The 15334-nt window shown below is 41.8% G+C and overlaps 1 protein-coding gene across 10 annotated transcripts in view; it reads right to left on the reverse strand.

The window, feature by feature from the left end:
• Nucleotides 1–14574, reverse strand: part of LOC115340754 (alcohol dehydrogenase 1) — a 59023-nt gene extending 44449 nt beyond the window's left edge. For 2 of the 10 annotated variants that reach the window (XR_005932723.1, XM_030012749.2), the window contains exons 1-3: nucleotides 14470–14574; nucleotides 12823–13123; nucleotides 11630–11792 (exon numbers count right to left, since the gene is read on the reverse strand). Coding sequence is in view for 8 of the 10 variants with exons in the window: in XM_030012749.2 (XP_029868609.1) it covers nucleotides 11630–11792; nucleotides 12823–13043 (384 nt within the window). In the remaining 2 variants the exon portion in view is untranslated. Of the gene's footprint in view, nucleotides 1–6107; nucleotides 6214–7425; nucleotides 8603–9035; nucleotides 9187–11629; nucleotides 11793–12149; nucleotides 12340–12636; nucleotides 12690–12822; nucleotides 13124–14217; nucleotides 14439–14469 lie in introns of those variants that run through there. The other 8 variants (XM_041124536.1, XM_041124537.1, XM_030012768.2 and 5 more) reach the window with 8 other exon arrangements.
• Between the last annotated feature and the right edge of the window lie 760 nt (nucleotides 14575–15334).

The raw sequence follows: 15334 nt of genomic DNA on the forward strand, positions 1-15334 counted from the left end.
AGCGTCCAAAGCATTTAGAAAAGTGTTAGCAATCTCATCGGTGCAAGTCCAGGTGCACCAAGAACAGCCTTTTCTAGATGGCTGCAGAACTGTAGGATACTGAAAGGCTGAGGACAGCAGCAGTAGTCAGAGGGCTGTGCCTACTGAAACCCCCCTCTGCTCTTGCTTACTGCTCCATCTCACCAATTAACACATCCTGAGGACAGCACCCTGTAGAGACAGCTCATGACAACAGGCATGAACTTCATCCTAGTATGACCTGATTAGGTTAGCACAGGGAAGAGGTAAACGGCAGCAACGCCAACTACTGGCTAAGGCACCAGTGAGGACGGGAAAACCAGGTGATTGAGACAAGCAATGCATATGAACAGGCAACAGCTAGTCACCAAGCTGCTGTGATGTTGTGGAGTTAGCACTAGGAGCCTTCCAAGAGCAACATAGAGGACCATCTTTTTCTTCTATTTCTCCATAGACAGGTACGCTTCAGATTTGCAAGTGATTGATCTAAAAACATGTGCATGCGCATGGGTGGGTGTGTTTATCTAATTTCACTGGTAAAGGTTAAGACAGGCTGTGTTTTAAGACACAAAACAATTCCGTAAGATGCTTTTCGACCCTTTCAGAATGTCTCCAAAGACCCCACTTTGTCTATGCAATCTGCTCTTGCACTCTCAAGCCTGAGTAAATGAGGCACGTGTATGAAATGGTCTTAAGAAAACCTTAAAGAGACTGAAGAGTCTTAGGTTAGGTTTAATAGGTGCTATGTGCATTAACATGCAGAACCTCAGCTGTAAAGATGTAACTCCTTGTAATTTCACTGCTTTACACATTTATAGCAGAGAATCAGTGTAATACATGATGGGTATACTTATGCTGCACTTTTTGTTACAGAAATAAAAACAGCAATGCTTTTATGAAAAAGCTGATCTAGTTTCTGGAACAAAAGCAATCACATTTTTGTAAAGCCTAATTAAAAAAGCCACATTACTTGAGCAACAAACCACATTCCATACTTTTAACAGAAGAAACTTTTCTATGGTTATTTAAAAAGTATAGAGAGAAGTGCACTAAGTGTATAAAGCCATAACAACCCAACCCTTTACAGACCATAAGGACCTATAGGAATCCTACTTCTAGTCTCCATGTGAAAGCAGTAACAGAGGGAGGAATAAAAATGGATACAAGCCAAGTCACACTTGGATCAGCTCTCTGATTCCAGCTCAGCAGAGATGAACCGTTACGAGGATGTGTTCTTACACCCTTCAGCTGACCTATGTGAAAGCTGTACTCATTCAGAAATGGCAGCTGCCTGCCTAGTCCCTACAGAAGAAAGGGATGGGGCAGGCTCACAGGGGTGAAGTGAAGCCACATTTCCAAGGTGTCCATTTCAGTACTTTGCAAAAGCACTTAAGTCAGTTAGAAATAAGTTGAATCAGAACATCCAGCCAAGACTGAGACTGTGACTTTTTTTTTTTTAAAGGAAGAATATTGACAAACAATACGTACAGGATTATGTGATAAAACAGGTATACTGAAACTGAATAAGTGACATGTATGAAAGAGTTCCTGTCTCCTGGTATTGTTCTGAGGATGTGTGATAAATTTTGCTAAGAGGATCAAGAAGTAATCAAAAGTGATTGTGTCACCTCAACTCAACATGCACCACACGCCAACCAAGGCACATGATTTGCACTTGTGCAGACATCCATCCCACTGAAGCTGAAGCATTGGCTTAACTCCACACTCGTATTTCACCTACTGACCACAGCTAACTAAACACGGTATATAAATCAGTGTGGCTCAGCTGATAAAGGCAGTTCAGTTGCTTGTGATTGTCTGTTGAGAAGCTCAGGAAAATTAGAATTTTTGTTTGTTCGAGTATTCACACACACTTTGCAACAGGCACTAGTGGTACAGGTTCTGAGGCCACAGCAACGCTTGTCATTCACTGCTTTTAAGAAAACTTAGAGCAGAAATGGAGAATAATGCATACTTTAAATAGTAACTGCTAATGCTCTTGGGTAATACACCCAACTTAGTATGTATAAAAAAAATATTTAAAAAAATAAAATTAAATAGCTTCCTTGGGAAACTAAATAAAATTCTGCATTTGCCATTAATTTATTTTTTTTAAAAGCTATTAATGTGGAAATTTCAGGGTATAAAACTGCATTTATCTTTACCCTTCATGTCCAGAAACAACTCTGGGCCAACTATGGAACTACCAAGCATTGAGACAATTCAGTATCACAAGGGCAGCAGATGGTCTTTGGAGTGTAACTACTTCACGTCCCAGTCTTCTCCCATGAACTGCATGTCTCATCTTTCCCATCGTCTCATTCCGAAGCCTAGTTGCTGTCCGAGTCATTGTCTTTATCTTCTTTTCCAGACAGAGCATGTTTGGATGAATCATTGGCTTCTCCCAAAGGAACAGCCCCTTTCCGCTGTGGCAAGACACTGAAAAAGGCCTCCTTCCAGTCTCTCTTCTCCAGGTATGCAAGGATGATCTCAAACACTGCAACATCAAGAAAGACCATCAGCTCTTTTACAGGGAGATAAATGAACTGCTGATAGGAACACACCCCCAAATCCATCTTTACAGAGGTTTACAGGCATTCGGTTGTGGCATCTTCAGAGTAAAGTTGATGAAGTACAGGCAGAAGCAGCCAAGGCAATTCTGCTACTGCTGCAGTCTAAAGCCAAGCACGCTTTGAGTCTCCAGTTGTAAGACAGTTACTACAGCAGTGCTTTTCTGCAGTGGCTCCAGTTTGTATTAATTTCTCTCAGGGATAGAAAGAAATGTCCCCGCAGTACTTCAAGTCTCACCAGTGCCATCTATACAGGCACTAATGCCTTCTCATGTTTGACAGTACTGCTGTGGATGCACTTTAACAATGACTTTGTCCCCTCCCCAACACATGGACAGCCCAAAGTCTTCCTAAAACCTGCTATAATTAGCTTTCTCTTTCATTTCCATCTGAGCTTATGGCAAAAATCATTATTAGTCTCCAATTCTGTGACCCTTTCTTGCTGTTTCTATTTCGGTAACCATACACTCACCCTTCTACTCCCGTTTCAGCTCCGAAAACTTTCCCTGATTGACAATAGCTCCAAACTGCATTATATACAAAATTCATCTGCAAACTCCTACTTAGAAAAATCCCAGGCTACCCAAAAAACTTCTCAACACAGATTGTGGCTCAGCAACAGCAGGGAAGGTAGGAGGAGGCCCTATGGCTGGTGAGTAAGCCAGACTTGGATGACAAATCTGGGACAGAGCGGTGGCTCTTCAAGCTTGGGGCTACAGGAATAGTGCTAACACCACTGGAGAATGCTGACTTCAAAGAATGCTCCCAGCACAAGTATTCTTGATGCCAAGCAACAGCATATGAGAAAGGATCAAAGGAGCTGTGGAGGGAAAAAAAAAAACCTTACAGAAAGTTAGGCAGGCGTTCAGAAAGGGAGGAGCAGCATGGATCTCATACTGAGAGTCAAGTTACAGAAAAGTGTCACATTTACTAGAGGTTTCCTGGATCCAGGTTTACTGGACAGCCAGCTGCTCTCTGTGACACTGATATTGAAGAGTTGGCCACTTTACTAAGCAGGTTATTCACCTGAAATGTACTGTGAAGGTATGAGCACTCAAAAGACTACATTAATATCACTGTAAGTTACTGCAGAAAACATCTGAGGCAAAAATGCTGGCTTAAGAAACAAGAAGAGTATCAAGAGCACATTTCTTCTCCCTTGCTTTGGAACTTCCTTTATCTGCATAGTAAAAACAGAACTGATGGAAAGAGAGTGGCTTCCACAGGAGAACAGAGGCTTCTATGATGGGCTGCAATAGCAACAAAAAAATTACGCAAGGACAGAAAAATGCAGTGGGAACAGTTAGTAGACATCACTGCAGACTGGAATGAAGCAGTATGGTCCTGTAACATATATTACAAAGTATTAGCCTTGGGATACAAACCTGAACAGAAGAAAACAAACTCTCTCAGCCACACTTGCAGTTGTGTTTTGCAATACAGTGTTTTACATAGATCTCAAATCTTTCAAGTTTTATAATTCCAGGTGGACTTAAAAAAAGTCTCATCTTATGCTGTGTCAGTTTTCTAGCATCAAATATTTCACATATATATGTGTTCCTCATGCCATTTTAACATGGTAATGCAGGCACTGAACTGCCTGTGGAAATATATGGAGACTCAATCCCAAAAGAGAAGGATTATAAATAAGTAAAAAGCAAGCGAATTCCCCTGTTAACGACGCTGTCAATCTCCAACCACCAGAGGGCCCATTTAATTAAAGTGCTTCAACGACTGACAAGGCAGTTCAGAAAGAGTTTCTTCTTCTACAGGACTTTCCAAATTCACACCTATCAAAAGCAGTTCCACAGGGACCAGCCAGGTCCCACAGACTCATCTGGTGAGCTCTGTACTGTCCTCTGCTAGCTGCAACTTTTGCACCAAGGGTGGGAACTCAGAGGCCAGAACAACCAAATCAAAACACGAACGGTGAGCAATTACACAGTTACACAAAGCGGTGAGGTGGATGTACTCACAGCAAAATACAAACACCTCAGTGCAAATATCCTTCTCACCTACACAAAATTTATAACACAAGATTTGAGAGGCAGCTTGATTCTGTCCACCTTACTCATGCCTTACTCCCTTGAAAGCTGTCTTTTTGGATTTAGGTTGTAAGCTATTAGGGTTACAATATATACCAGAGCCTTAATTACAACTGCTAAAGGTACCTCTACTTTTGGTGGTGGCAGAGTTGTGTTTATTTTCCTGCCCCAAAACCTTAAGCAAAATACCTGCTATAGTATAATCTTTACCTTAAAAAAGGAATGTGGGTTAAGAGCCTTTCAGCTGCAATTTGAAAATGTTTTCAAAGGGCAAGGGAAGACAAGCTCACGCAAAATGAAATCTGGCCAACTAAACTGCAGTGAAATCAGGTGCCTAAAAGTCTGGCACAAGAAACAAGACCATTAAGCAGATAAATGAAAGCCCCAGTGTAAGTGACCCAGTTTTATACCCAGTGCTCAGACATGTAGAAGACAGCCTCCAGAAATGTTGGCGCTAGAGGTCAGTATAAGATTACTGCAGAAAAACTCCAGTAGAAAGCTACAGCTGTAACTTTTGATGAATAACACATGAAGTCCTCTTCTTGTCTATATAAAGCAACACTTAAAGATCAAGTTTTAGAAACATGTAAAATCTACAAATACATGGGGTTTGACAATTTTTAATCCAGTGATATACTATATTCTCCTCCACATTTAAATAATCATTACTGTCATGCAAATACATATCTCCTCAATCAATGGCATTTTAAGAAAATAAAGTTATCATCGAGCAATGTGTTACATAATAAAATAAACTTGAAATAAAGCAAGGTGAGATAAATAAAAGAACCTGAAGTGGGGCAAAATAAAGACTTGGACACCATGTAAAAAAAATTCCATAAAGGTCTGAGTAGGCTCCATTTTGCATGTATGTTTGTTTAATGACACTTAAAGATAATCTAATAATAAAACGGAAAGTTCAAAAGGAGTGGGATTCAAGACTTGGTTAAGCAATTGTATATACTTCAATCAGAATCAGGAAGCCAGGCAAAAATACAGTTATGAAAGCTCAGCAGATAGAGTACTGCTGATACCAAATGAGGTGAGCCTACAGGTAGGTACCTAAGCAGTTACTGCTGAACATAGCTGTCCAAAGAGATGAAAACATCACAAACATTTATCTTCCCCTGGGATAAAATACACAGGATAGTTTCCAACTTTTTACTCACCTATACATAAGTCTGGAAACAAGACCAGGATGGTAAGAATGCCAAAATTACTCATGGGACAAGTCAACAGAATAGGAGGTGCACTTCTAAGTGGCTAAGACACCATCCTTTACATTTAACCACATCTAAAATATTTAAAGGTCAGGGCAATTACTGTATCCCAAAGGCAACTAGATTCAAGAAATACCAACATAATAAAATAAGATTTAGGTATCTGCACTACAGTGCACATTTTGAGGGTTCAAATTCTGAATATTGCAGGTATATTCTATAATAACGCCATTATTTTGTGATTTAAAACTTACCATGATTGACAGCTAACACTTTACGACTGTTCATCTTGACAAAGTTTCCAAGTGGAAGCTGTGCATGACCAATTCCCTGCTCTACAGCTTTTTTGTAAGTAATTCCCTGTGGGAAAGACACCAAAACAACTGGACTGAGAATCACCATTTCAGATCAGCCCATACAGATTACTACAAGTATCATTTTCTGGCAAGAGTTTTGCCAGTGCTGCCATGATCTTGCTTTGGAAGATATTTACAAAAAGAAACTTACCTGGGTTAGACAGTACCTGCTTCAAGTGCTACCTTTGGAAACTTACTACTTTGAATATATGTCGCACTGTGATGTTTGGTCAAAAGGATCGTAATTAAGATTTATTCATACGGCTGCAGCTCTAGAACGTGTCAGCCATAGCCTGTTTTAAAGGCAAGTTTATGCTTAAATACAAAGTTACTCAGATTGCAGTAACTGGTTATTTTTTCAGAGGAAGAGTAAAGGATAAAGAAATTTTGTTTGCTTTTTTAAACCTGGCAACTCCTGTGCCCAAAATGGGAAAAAAAAAAAAAAAAACCCTTTAAAATTGTGTAAATACTTTATACCATAATGACTATATAAAGGATCTGGTTTAGCTCCCTCCTAGCCTTTAACTGTGGACTAACTGCTGAAGTATCATTTGGTAAGGCTTAAGATCCATCCCTTTTTTTAGCATCACATTGAAATATTAAACATGTCACCAGAAATTACATAGGAGTGTCTCTGAAGAAAAGCAGTAACAGCGCTTTAGTTTCCCAGCTGCATTCTCTATGACATTCCAGGTCCACAGAGCACGCTCCCATGTACAGGTATGGAACCAGATCCCTGAGGCATGTGTGTTACTTAGCCAAGCTCTCCTGATGTGCAAATTTATTAAAAAAGGACATCCAAGATTCAAGCACTGTTCTTCGTCTATATTTGGGCACGTGCACATACAAGTGTGCGCACACACACACACAAGTGCATGAACAGAAACCAAACCCTTCTGTCTGAAAATATGGCCCTCAGTAAGCTGAGCAGTGTTATTAATTCCATTCCTATATTTAAAATGAAAAGATAAAATCCTAAAAAGCTCGGCATGTCTGCACTCTGGAACACAAGCCACTGTTAACCACCACAAGTTTTTTTTCCCATGTCTTCAAAATTTTTTTGAAGTCTTTTTTGAAGAAGTTTTTTTGTTATTTATTTTTGTTAGTTTACATCTGAACAATATGAACAGCATTAATGTCAAATAAGGTGCCAAAAAAAAAAAAAAAAAAAAAAAAAAAAAAAAAGGAGCTGTAAAGAAACAGACCCACAGTTTACCTTGTGGTGATTGTGATCCACCAGTCCTCCAATCACATAGGCTTTCTTCTCATCAAGGTCACTGAGAATGTCCGGGGAATCTGAGGTAAGATATACTAGGTCTTCTTTCTTTATTAGCTCACTATAGTGCTCTGTTCTAATTTGGATATCCTCAAAAAAAGGTATTTGAAAGAAGTTACAGTCAACTTATGAATTGCTGGGCAAGCTTTACAGACCCAAGATGGAACCAGCAAAAATAAATACAATAGCATGCAGTCATTCCACATCCCTCATCCATGTTTAAGTACGTAGCACAGCGCAGATTGATTTCTGCATAAATCATCCACAGTCCCTATAGCACCGACTTGTAAAAATCATCAGGAAATTTTCTGAAACCCCCAAAAGACTTTACAAATCCTTAAGTTCTTGTGATTCCCTTCAAATGCTACCATATTTCTCCTATATTTTCAAGTTCACCTTTCTAAAAAAAGTGAAACCAGAAGTAAATGCTTATCAAACAAGTAATGTTAACTATGAGAGGTTTACGCTATGCTTTTGCAAAGCAGCTATCACACAAGACATGCTGAAAGTAGAACTGTTTTTATTTTGCAAAGTGCTCTTCATTTGAGGTTGTTGGAATAGTGGTTTAATAGAGAGTTGCAAGGAAAACCAACATGAGTTTGACCATAAGACAAGCTAATTCTCTAAAGAACACTTCAGTGTTGAGAGGCAACATAATGGAAGTGAAGGTGCACACAAGAGAATTGCATCATGACTTCAAAGTCTTATTTTTCGCCAAGAAAAAAAGAGCACTGTCAAGACAGATGACTCTCAGAACTGCCTAAAGCAAGTAGTCTTGCTTAGTCTATCAGAAAATGGAATCTGTTCAATATAAACAGGTGAAAATGGATGTGTGTGGAGTTTTTCAAGCAAAAAAACAAACTAATTCAAGACAAGCAGTCTTTGGCTTATTTAAAAGCACAAAGAGCCACACTATTTCTAATATGCTATTGCTCTGATGAAGCACACGGAAAAAGCACAGGTCCTTCACAACTAAAAACCTAGTTCGCAGCTATAATCAAGACTCCTTTTTCTCTTTTTACAGAAATAGCCTAATATTCACCTTCCAGTTCACCCATCCTTTGTCATTTTCATTCATGTTGCTCTTCAACTGTCCCCCATGGCTGGTCAAGTAAAACTTCAAAAAGAACAAACAAGAGGTACAAAATACTGAAATGTTAATAGATCAATCTGTTTCCTCTCTGTACAAGACTTCTTCTACCCTTAACTATTAGCTAAAACTCTTAATTACTTTTTAGCCGAAAGTGGTACTAAGACCATATTTATACAGTTAGTGACACATTTAAAAGACAAATACACACTTACAGTCTCTTTTTTTTTTTTTTTTTTTTAAATCTGTCACAGATAAAACTGAGTATCAACAGTATCTTAGCGGCATGCCAGTATCTGGCACTCTTCATCTGTTTGCACATACTTTTTCATATATACAGGGATTTTTATAACATGTGGGTTGAAAACTAATCTATTACAATAGAAGTAATTTTCTTATTAAAAAGAGGCAGTTTAAATATTTTTTTTTTCTACTACAGTTCTCGGGTTGTTAAACATACCTGCACAGGATGAAATGCTTTGCGGTTTTCTGCATAACATCTCTGAATTTGCTTGTGAAGCTTCTTAACATCCTGTATACAACACAATTTGTTTTTACATAGTCCTTCAGACAGACCACCACAAAATGCTTTACCATGAGCCAGTCAGAAGCTAAAGAGAGAAAAAGGAAGCTTTTAACTGGCAAAAGTGACTACTGAGAGAGTGTGGACATCAAACCCTGAGAGAAAAAACAGCCGTTGTGAAGGGATTATGCTGACAAGGAAACACACACATCTTCCACAAAAGTCTATTTAGACACCTCTACGCATGTGCTTGATTTGCATTATTCTAGGAAATAAACAAAACAAACAAAAATCACTGGGATTTAATTATATGTAATAACATGGTCAAAATTAATCTGAGGAATCAAGCAGATTTATCACTGTGACAATACTCAGTCTTTCACCCATGGGAAAACCCTGAGAATATACAGTTTATATTTAAGAAAATTAAACATGCATAATTAACTTGAGGAACCACAGAACAATGCAAATAATTTAGTGGCTGGCTCCAGCATTTTGACCTGACAATTTGGACAACAGTTAACTAGTACTACTTAAAATGCAGCAGACTTAATTTTTAGCCAATTATGTTCTTCGTAAGGTACATTATGTAGTTTTATTCTCAGTGCCCCAAAAGCATGGTTTTGTAAATATAACTGAATCCCATTTTAAAATGAAACATCATTATATTGCTTTGATTCATGTAGTGCTTTGAAAATGTTTTGGTATCTCCAAAGGATTTCAAGTAAACTAGACTTTATCACTACAATATTGCAATGCAAGTTTTTACAGGCACTAGAGAAAGCATCTAATTAACCCCATTGCTAAAGGCCACAACCATCTTCACTTACAACACTTCACCCTTCCTAAACACCTGCAGAAGTGCCAGTTTTTACACCAGGCCTAACAGGGGCTCTGCCTGACCAAGGAAGGAAACATGTTTTATGAAGGACGAAGCTCAGCAGGAAACACCCAGCCAGCATTTCCAAAACTATCAAGGGGGTCCTCTCGTCTCTTCTGGGGCGCTGCTGAAGGACTCCTCAGAGAACCAAGTGCCAAAATGCCAACTGGAGCTTCCCCAAAATTTTGTGGTGAGTGGCACTAGTATCCATTAGTGCTATACGTGCTCTGCATTACACTCAGCAAGTAGCCAGATGGGCTTTGCGAAAGCTTGAATTCAAGCAGTCTTGCAGAGCAGTGAAGACCCTGGCAACAGCAGAAGGGCTCAGAGTAACAGGGAGGGGAGAGGTCTGCCTCAGAAACCAAAGGCTGCACTCTTACAGGAGGCTGCAGATTAACATACTTTCCTAGTAGAGTTAAAGCTGTTTTGATCTCAAACACCACACCAAGCATCTTGACCAGTGTTTGGGTATCATGTTGATCTTTCTCATATTTACAGTGCTGGTTTTGGCTGGGATAGAGTTAATGTTCTTCATCATAGCTAGTATGGGGCTATGTTTTGGATTTGTGCTGAAAACAGTGTTGATAATGCTGAGATGTTTTCCTTATTGCTGAGCACTGCTTACACAGAGCCAAGGCCTTTTCTGCCTCTCACCCCCCCACACCAGCGAGGAGGCTGGGGGGGCACAAGAAGTTGGGAGGGGACACAGCTGGGACAGCTGACCCCAACTGACCAAAGGGATATCCCAGACCATATGACGTCATGCTTCAGCATATAAAGCTGGGGGAAGAAGAAGGAAGGGGGGGGACGTTCGGAGCAATGGCGTTTGTCTTCCCAAGTAACCGTTCCACGTGATGGAGCCCTGCTTTCCTGGAGATGGCTGAACACCTGCCTGCCGATGGGAAGTGGTGAATGAATTCCTTGTTTTTCTTTGCTTGCGTGCGTGGCTTTTGTGTTACTTATTAATCTGTCTTTATCTCAACCCATGAGTTTTCTCACTTCTACTCTTCCGATTCTCTCCCTCATCCCACTGGGGGGGAGTGAGCGAGTGACTGTGTGGGGCTTAGCTGCCGGCTGGGGTTAAACCACAACATTTACTTACCCTGTGACCATCTCACTCGTTCTTTCATCCATTCTAAAATTTTAGAGACAGGCTGAATACTGTCCTCCTATCCCAACTACCTCTCATGTGACTGAGAGAAAAAGCTCAGTATCCTCATAATACTCAAAATTCTCATTTCCACACATACTTACTAACATGGCTGGGAGCCTTAGGTCCACTTTGAAAGAGAAAGTAACTTGATGGGGCATCTGCAGCCCCTCTAGCAAAACCATTTTGAGGCAGAACTGTGTGTAGCTTCACGGTGAACATATGGCACAAACTGTTTCTATATTCCTGTTTTTGGAATCAAACCAACTTACCGCATGGCCATGAATGCAAACAAAAATCTTTGGCAAGCTTATATAAACGTACATTCCAAACCCTAAAAAATTCAGCAACTGACCTAAGCAGGTCTGGGAGTCACCACAATCTGAAACACGCTAACTGTCCTCCACAAGCTGCTCTCCAGTTTTTGTGCTCTGACATTGCATCAACACTGTCACTGGAGAACCTTTCAACATTTGTATGTGAAGAGTAAGTTTCTTTTACCTTTAGCACCATCAGGTCATCAAAGCTGCAGTCCACAATGAGGCGAAGCGTACTAGGAACAACTTCCCTTCGCATACGCTTTCTGTCATTCACTTCACTATTGGAGTCTGATTTTGACTGACGTTCTAGTTTTCTCTTCTGGCGTTTTTCTTTTCGTTTCTGCCTAAATAGACAAACAAACAAATACATCTTCAAAAAGTGCTGCCAAATCTGTTGAGGTACGTGTTATGCACACAAATGCATACTTCTACTATCAAGGTGGTTGTCCCATGACTGTGGTAGTTTAAACTTATCCTGTTGCTTCCATTTGTGCTAGGCTGATACCAGCATGAAACACACCCCCCACCTTTGTAAAGTTCTGTATATACCTATAAAGACAGACATCTGACACAAATTCAATGAAGTCAATAGTGGGAGTTTCATGGATTTAAGGGTGCTCCGAGTCAGGTCTCATAACAGAAACAACCAAAAAGATTGCCAAAATTGCGCTATCAGAATCAGAATGTGGAAAGCAATTTACCTTCTGTTTCAAGTTTTTCAAAAGGCTTCTGAAACAAATGTTTCTTCCCTCTGTTCCCCTGATGGGAGCAGGCAGTTGGGAGATCAAATTTCGGAGACAGCAACTTTAACAGCCACTCTCTGGGGGAGGAACACTTTGCATTCAGCAGGACAAGGATAAAGCACCATCAGCCCATTTGCAGATAAGGTTTCTCTCAACAGAATAGAACAGAAGCTCATCATCTTCCAAAACTATTTTAACAGGTTATAAGTCAACATAACTTACAGCAGAGCATTTCATGTGTCAAAGGAAATTTTTTTTATTCACTGTCTTTGTAAGATTCACCAAGTCTGACAGCACTGGGGAAAGAGGGCGCAGCCCATTCAGAAAGGAACAAAGCCACATGTTACTTCTCCCTTCCAACAAACCAAAAACATGCAAGTTTGAATCCCTCCTGATATCCTCTTCAAGTTGAGGAACACTTCTAGTATGAAGAGAGAACGCTTACCTTTATAGCTTCTTCATATGCAGATGGAGTAGCCTGTGACTACTGCTTTAAACCTGGCATGGGAGAAAACTAGTTCAACTGCCTTGATTTGCTAAAGCAATCCACACACAAATTCTGCTGACACATCATTATTATTAGCACTAAATACTACACATGATCCTACAAAAGCTATTTTGCAAACCATACCTCCGTAGATCTTTCTGTTCTTCCCACTGTTTCTGCTTCAACAGCTTCTTCCTTTGCCTCTTGGACATGGGCTCAAGGCATTCTTCCTTGTCTGAGCCTGCCTCCCGTCTCTCTACCGAACTCTCACTTGACTTCACCTTTCCTTCCACATCAGGAACTTCAGGAGACATGGTATTTTCTGTTGGCATCTCTGGACTTTCTGTTGGCGTTTCTGATGACATTAGCTTTTGACTGGTTTCCTGACTTGTTCCTCAACACTTGATAAGTATTTCATTGAAAGCAAGCTCTTCCCTCACCAATTCTGTAAGAAACAAAACAATAGTATGAGTGTTATTAACAAGAAGTGCAATTAGAAAAAATATCACTCTACACCTACCGTAAACCTGAATAAAGAAAAAATAATAAGTAAGAGATGGCCTTTTCCTGTTTAAAGCTAGGTTAGTGCCTCTGCAAACAGTAACATATAAAACACTAGAGAGATTATAATCTGTATTCCGATCACATCTAAAACTCTGCCTGCTACATCTGCAGCTATTCAACAGTTTCCAATTAAAAACTTCGTGAAAACACAACTGCATAAAAGCAGGGAATCACACTGGATTAAACATAAAAGAAAAACCATTAGCAGTACTATTATGTGTACACAAACTATTTTCAAACATACAAAGAGAAAAAATTAAAGAGGTATCTTGTGATATAACTAAAGCCATTTTGGGGAAAAAAAAAAATTGTGAACAAGCTGTACACCTTCAAAATTAATTTTTATTTCTTCTGAGAACCAAAGACACTGGCCAACCACTGATGCTGGCCACTGCCAGAGGTCAAAATGCAGCAAGTAAGGGGATGAACAGACTAAACTGTTAACTCAGCAAAACATTCTGCGTTCAAATCAATTACAATTATATCCTCTCCTTTTCAGTAACAAGTATTATTTTTTAATAGTAGTAGCTCCCCTGTGCTCAACAGCCGCGTAGTTTTCTACAGATAACTACTTCACTGGAGAAGGCTGCATTGACAGAGCCAACATGCAGAAAAAACAATCCCCTGGCTTCTTCAATAACAGAAGAGCTGGAAAAACACACAAAACGCCAGAAAACCATAAGTGTTTTAGCTAACACACCCCAGTTTCCCTCCCTGGGGGTGTTAAGACGTTAAGGCCCAGGGAGCCGAGATGGTTGCGGGTGCCAAACGGCACGGCCTGGCGCGGCACAGGTGCGTCTGCAGCCACCACAGCGCGCACGCCCCGCAGATACCGAGCTCTATACGTACATCTGTGTACGTATATATAGACACATATACACACATACATCTATATATATACACGTATCTATGTATACACACATTATATATATATATAGAAACACACGCGTTATTTTTGCTCACGCGCCGAAGTACCTCATAACTCAACAGGACTGGCCACCTCCGCCCACAAGGGCCCGGGGAAGGGCCGTGACCCCCCTGCCCCCCGCCACAGGCGGCAGCGACAGCCGGGAGTGGGGAGGGGGTGTCACGCTCCCCCGGCCGCCATTTTCCCCTCCTTCCCTCAGAGGAAAGCCGAGCCCCAACCCCAGCTCCCGCCCCACCCCCTCCCACACCAAGGGGTAACGGACGCGGCGGGGGGGGGGGGGGGGGGAGGCTGTAACGTACCCGCGAGCCGCCCCACGCGCAGAGCCGGGGGGAGGGGGATGGGGATGGGGAAGGGGCGGGTGATGGGAGGAGGGGGAGGAGCAGCGGCTCCGCCCCGCGCGCGCGCGCGCGCCTCCCCGCCCGCCACGACTTCAGATCCCGGCGAGCAACGGGCGGCGGTCACGTGGCGCTAACGGACGGCGCCCCGGCGCTGAGGGGAAGCGCCGCGACACGCCACGCCACGCCACGCCACGCAGATAGCGAGTGACCGCGAGTTTCGGCGAGTTTCCCCTCTCCTGCCCGCGGAGCGTCCGGTAGCCGTGTCGGGACCCGTCCCGGGCGGTTGCGCAGGCAGGCGGGGAGCTGGTCTCGCCCGTTTGCGCTGATCGCTCTGTTCTGAGTCGGCTCTGGCGTCAGCTGGAACAGCTTCCAGTCAAATAAAAAAGGAACAAGCTACAACCGTAACAAAAGCACTTGAGGATCAGTCGTGGTTTGGGAGGGTTTCTCGGTTTTGCGTCATCCCTTACAACAGCGGGTGACAAACCGAGGTTGGCTGCCAGTGGTGGCCGCCGGCCCACGGCAGGGTGAGTGGACGTGGGTGCCGTGGCCAGGCTTTAGGGGCCTTTAGAGCCTGCTCTTGCAGGCAGGTGCACAGGTGAGCGGGTTGCTCTGAAACCAGCCGGAGTGTGCGCCGGCAGGCTCAAGGGGTGCGCTAATGCCCTTGCTGGGAATTGTGAGGAAAGCTGTGCTTCCCCCTGCGTGCTGCTGCGGTAGCTCCACGGGATCAAGAGAAGCTAAAACTTAGAAAGCCTTATTTTTATCTGAATGGTTTTGATGACACTAGTGAGTTCACACTGGGGCCAGTGAAGTATTTTTAAGTGGTGAC

This window comes from Aquila chrysaetos, chromosome 1 (genome assembly GCF_900496995.4).
Source record: "Aquila chrysaetos chrysaetos chromosome 1, bAquChr1.4, whole genome shotgun sequence".
In the NCBI taxonomy this organism is placed as follows: domain Eukaryota; kingdom Metazoa; phylum Chordata; class Aves; order Accipitriformes; family Accipitridae; genus Aquila; species Aquila chrysaetos.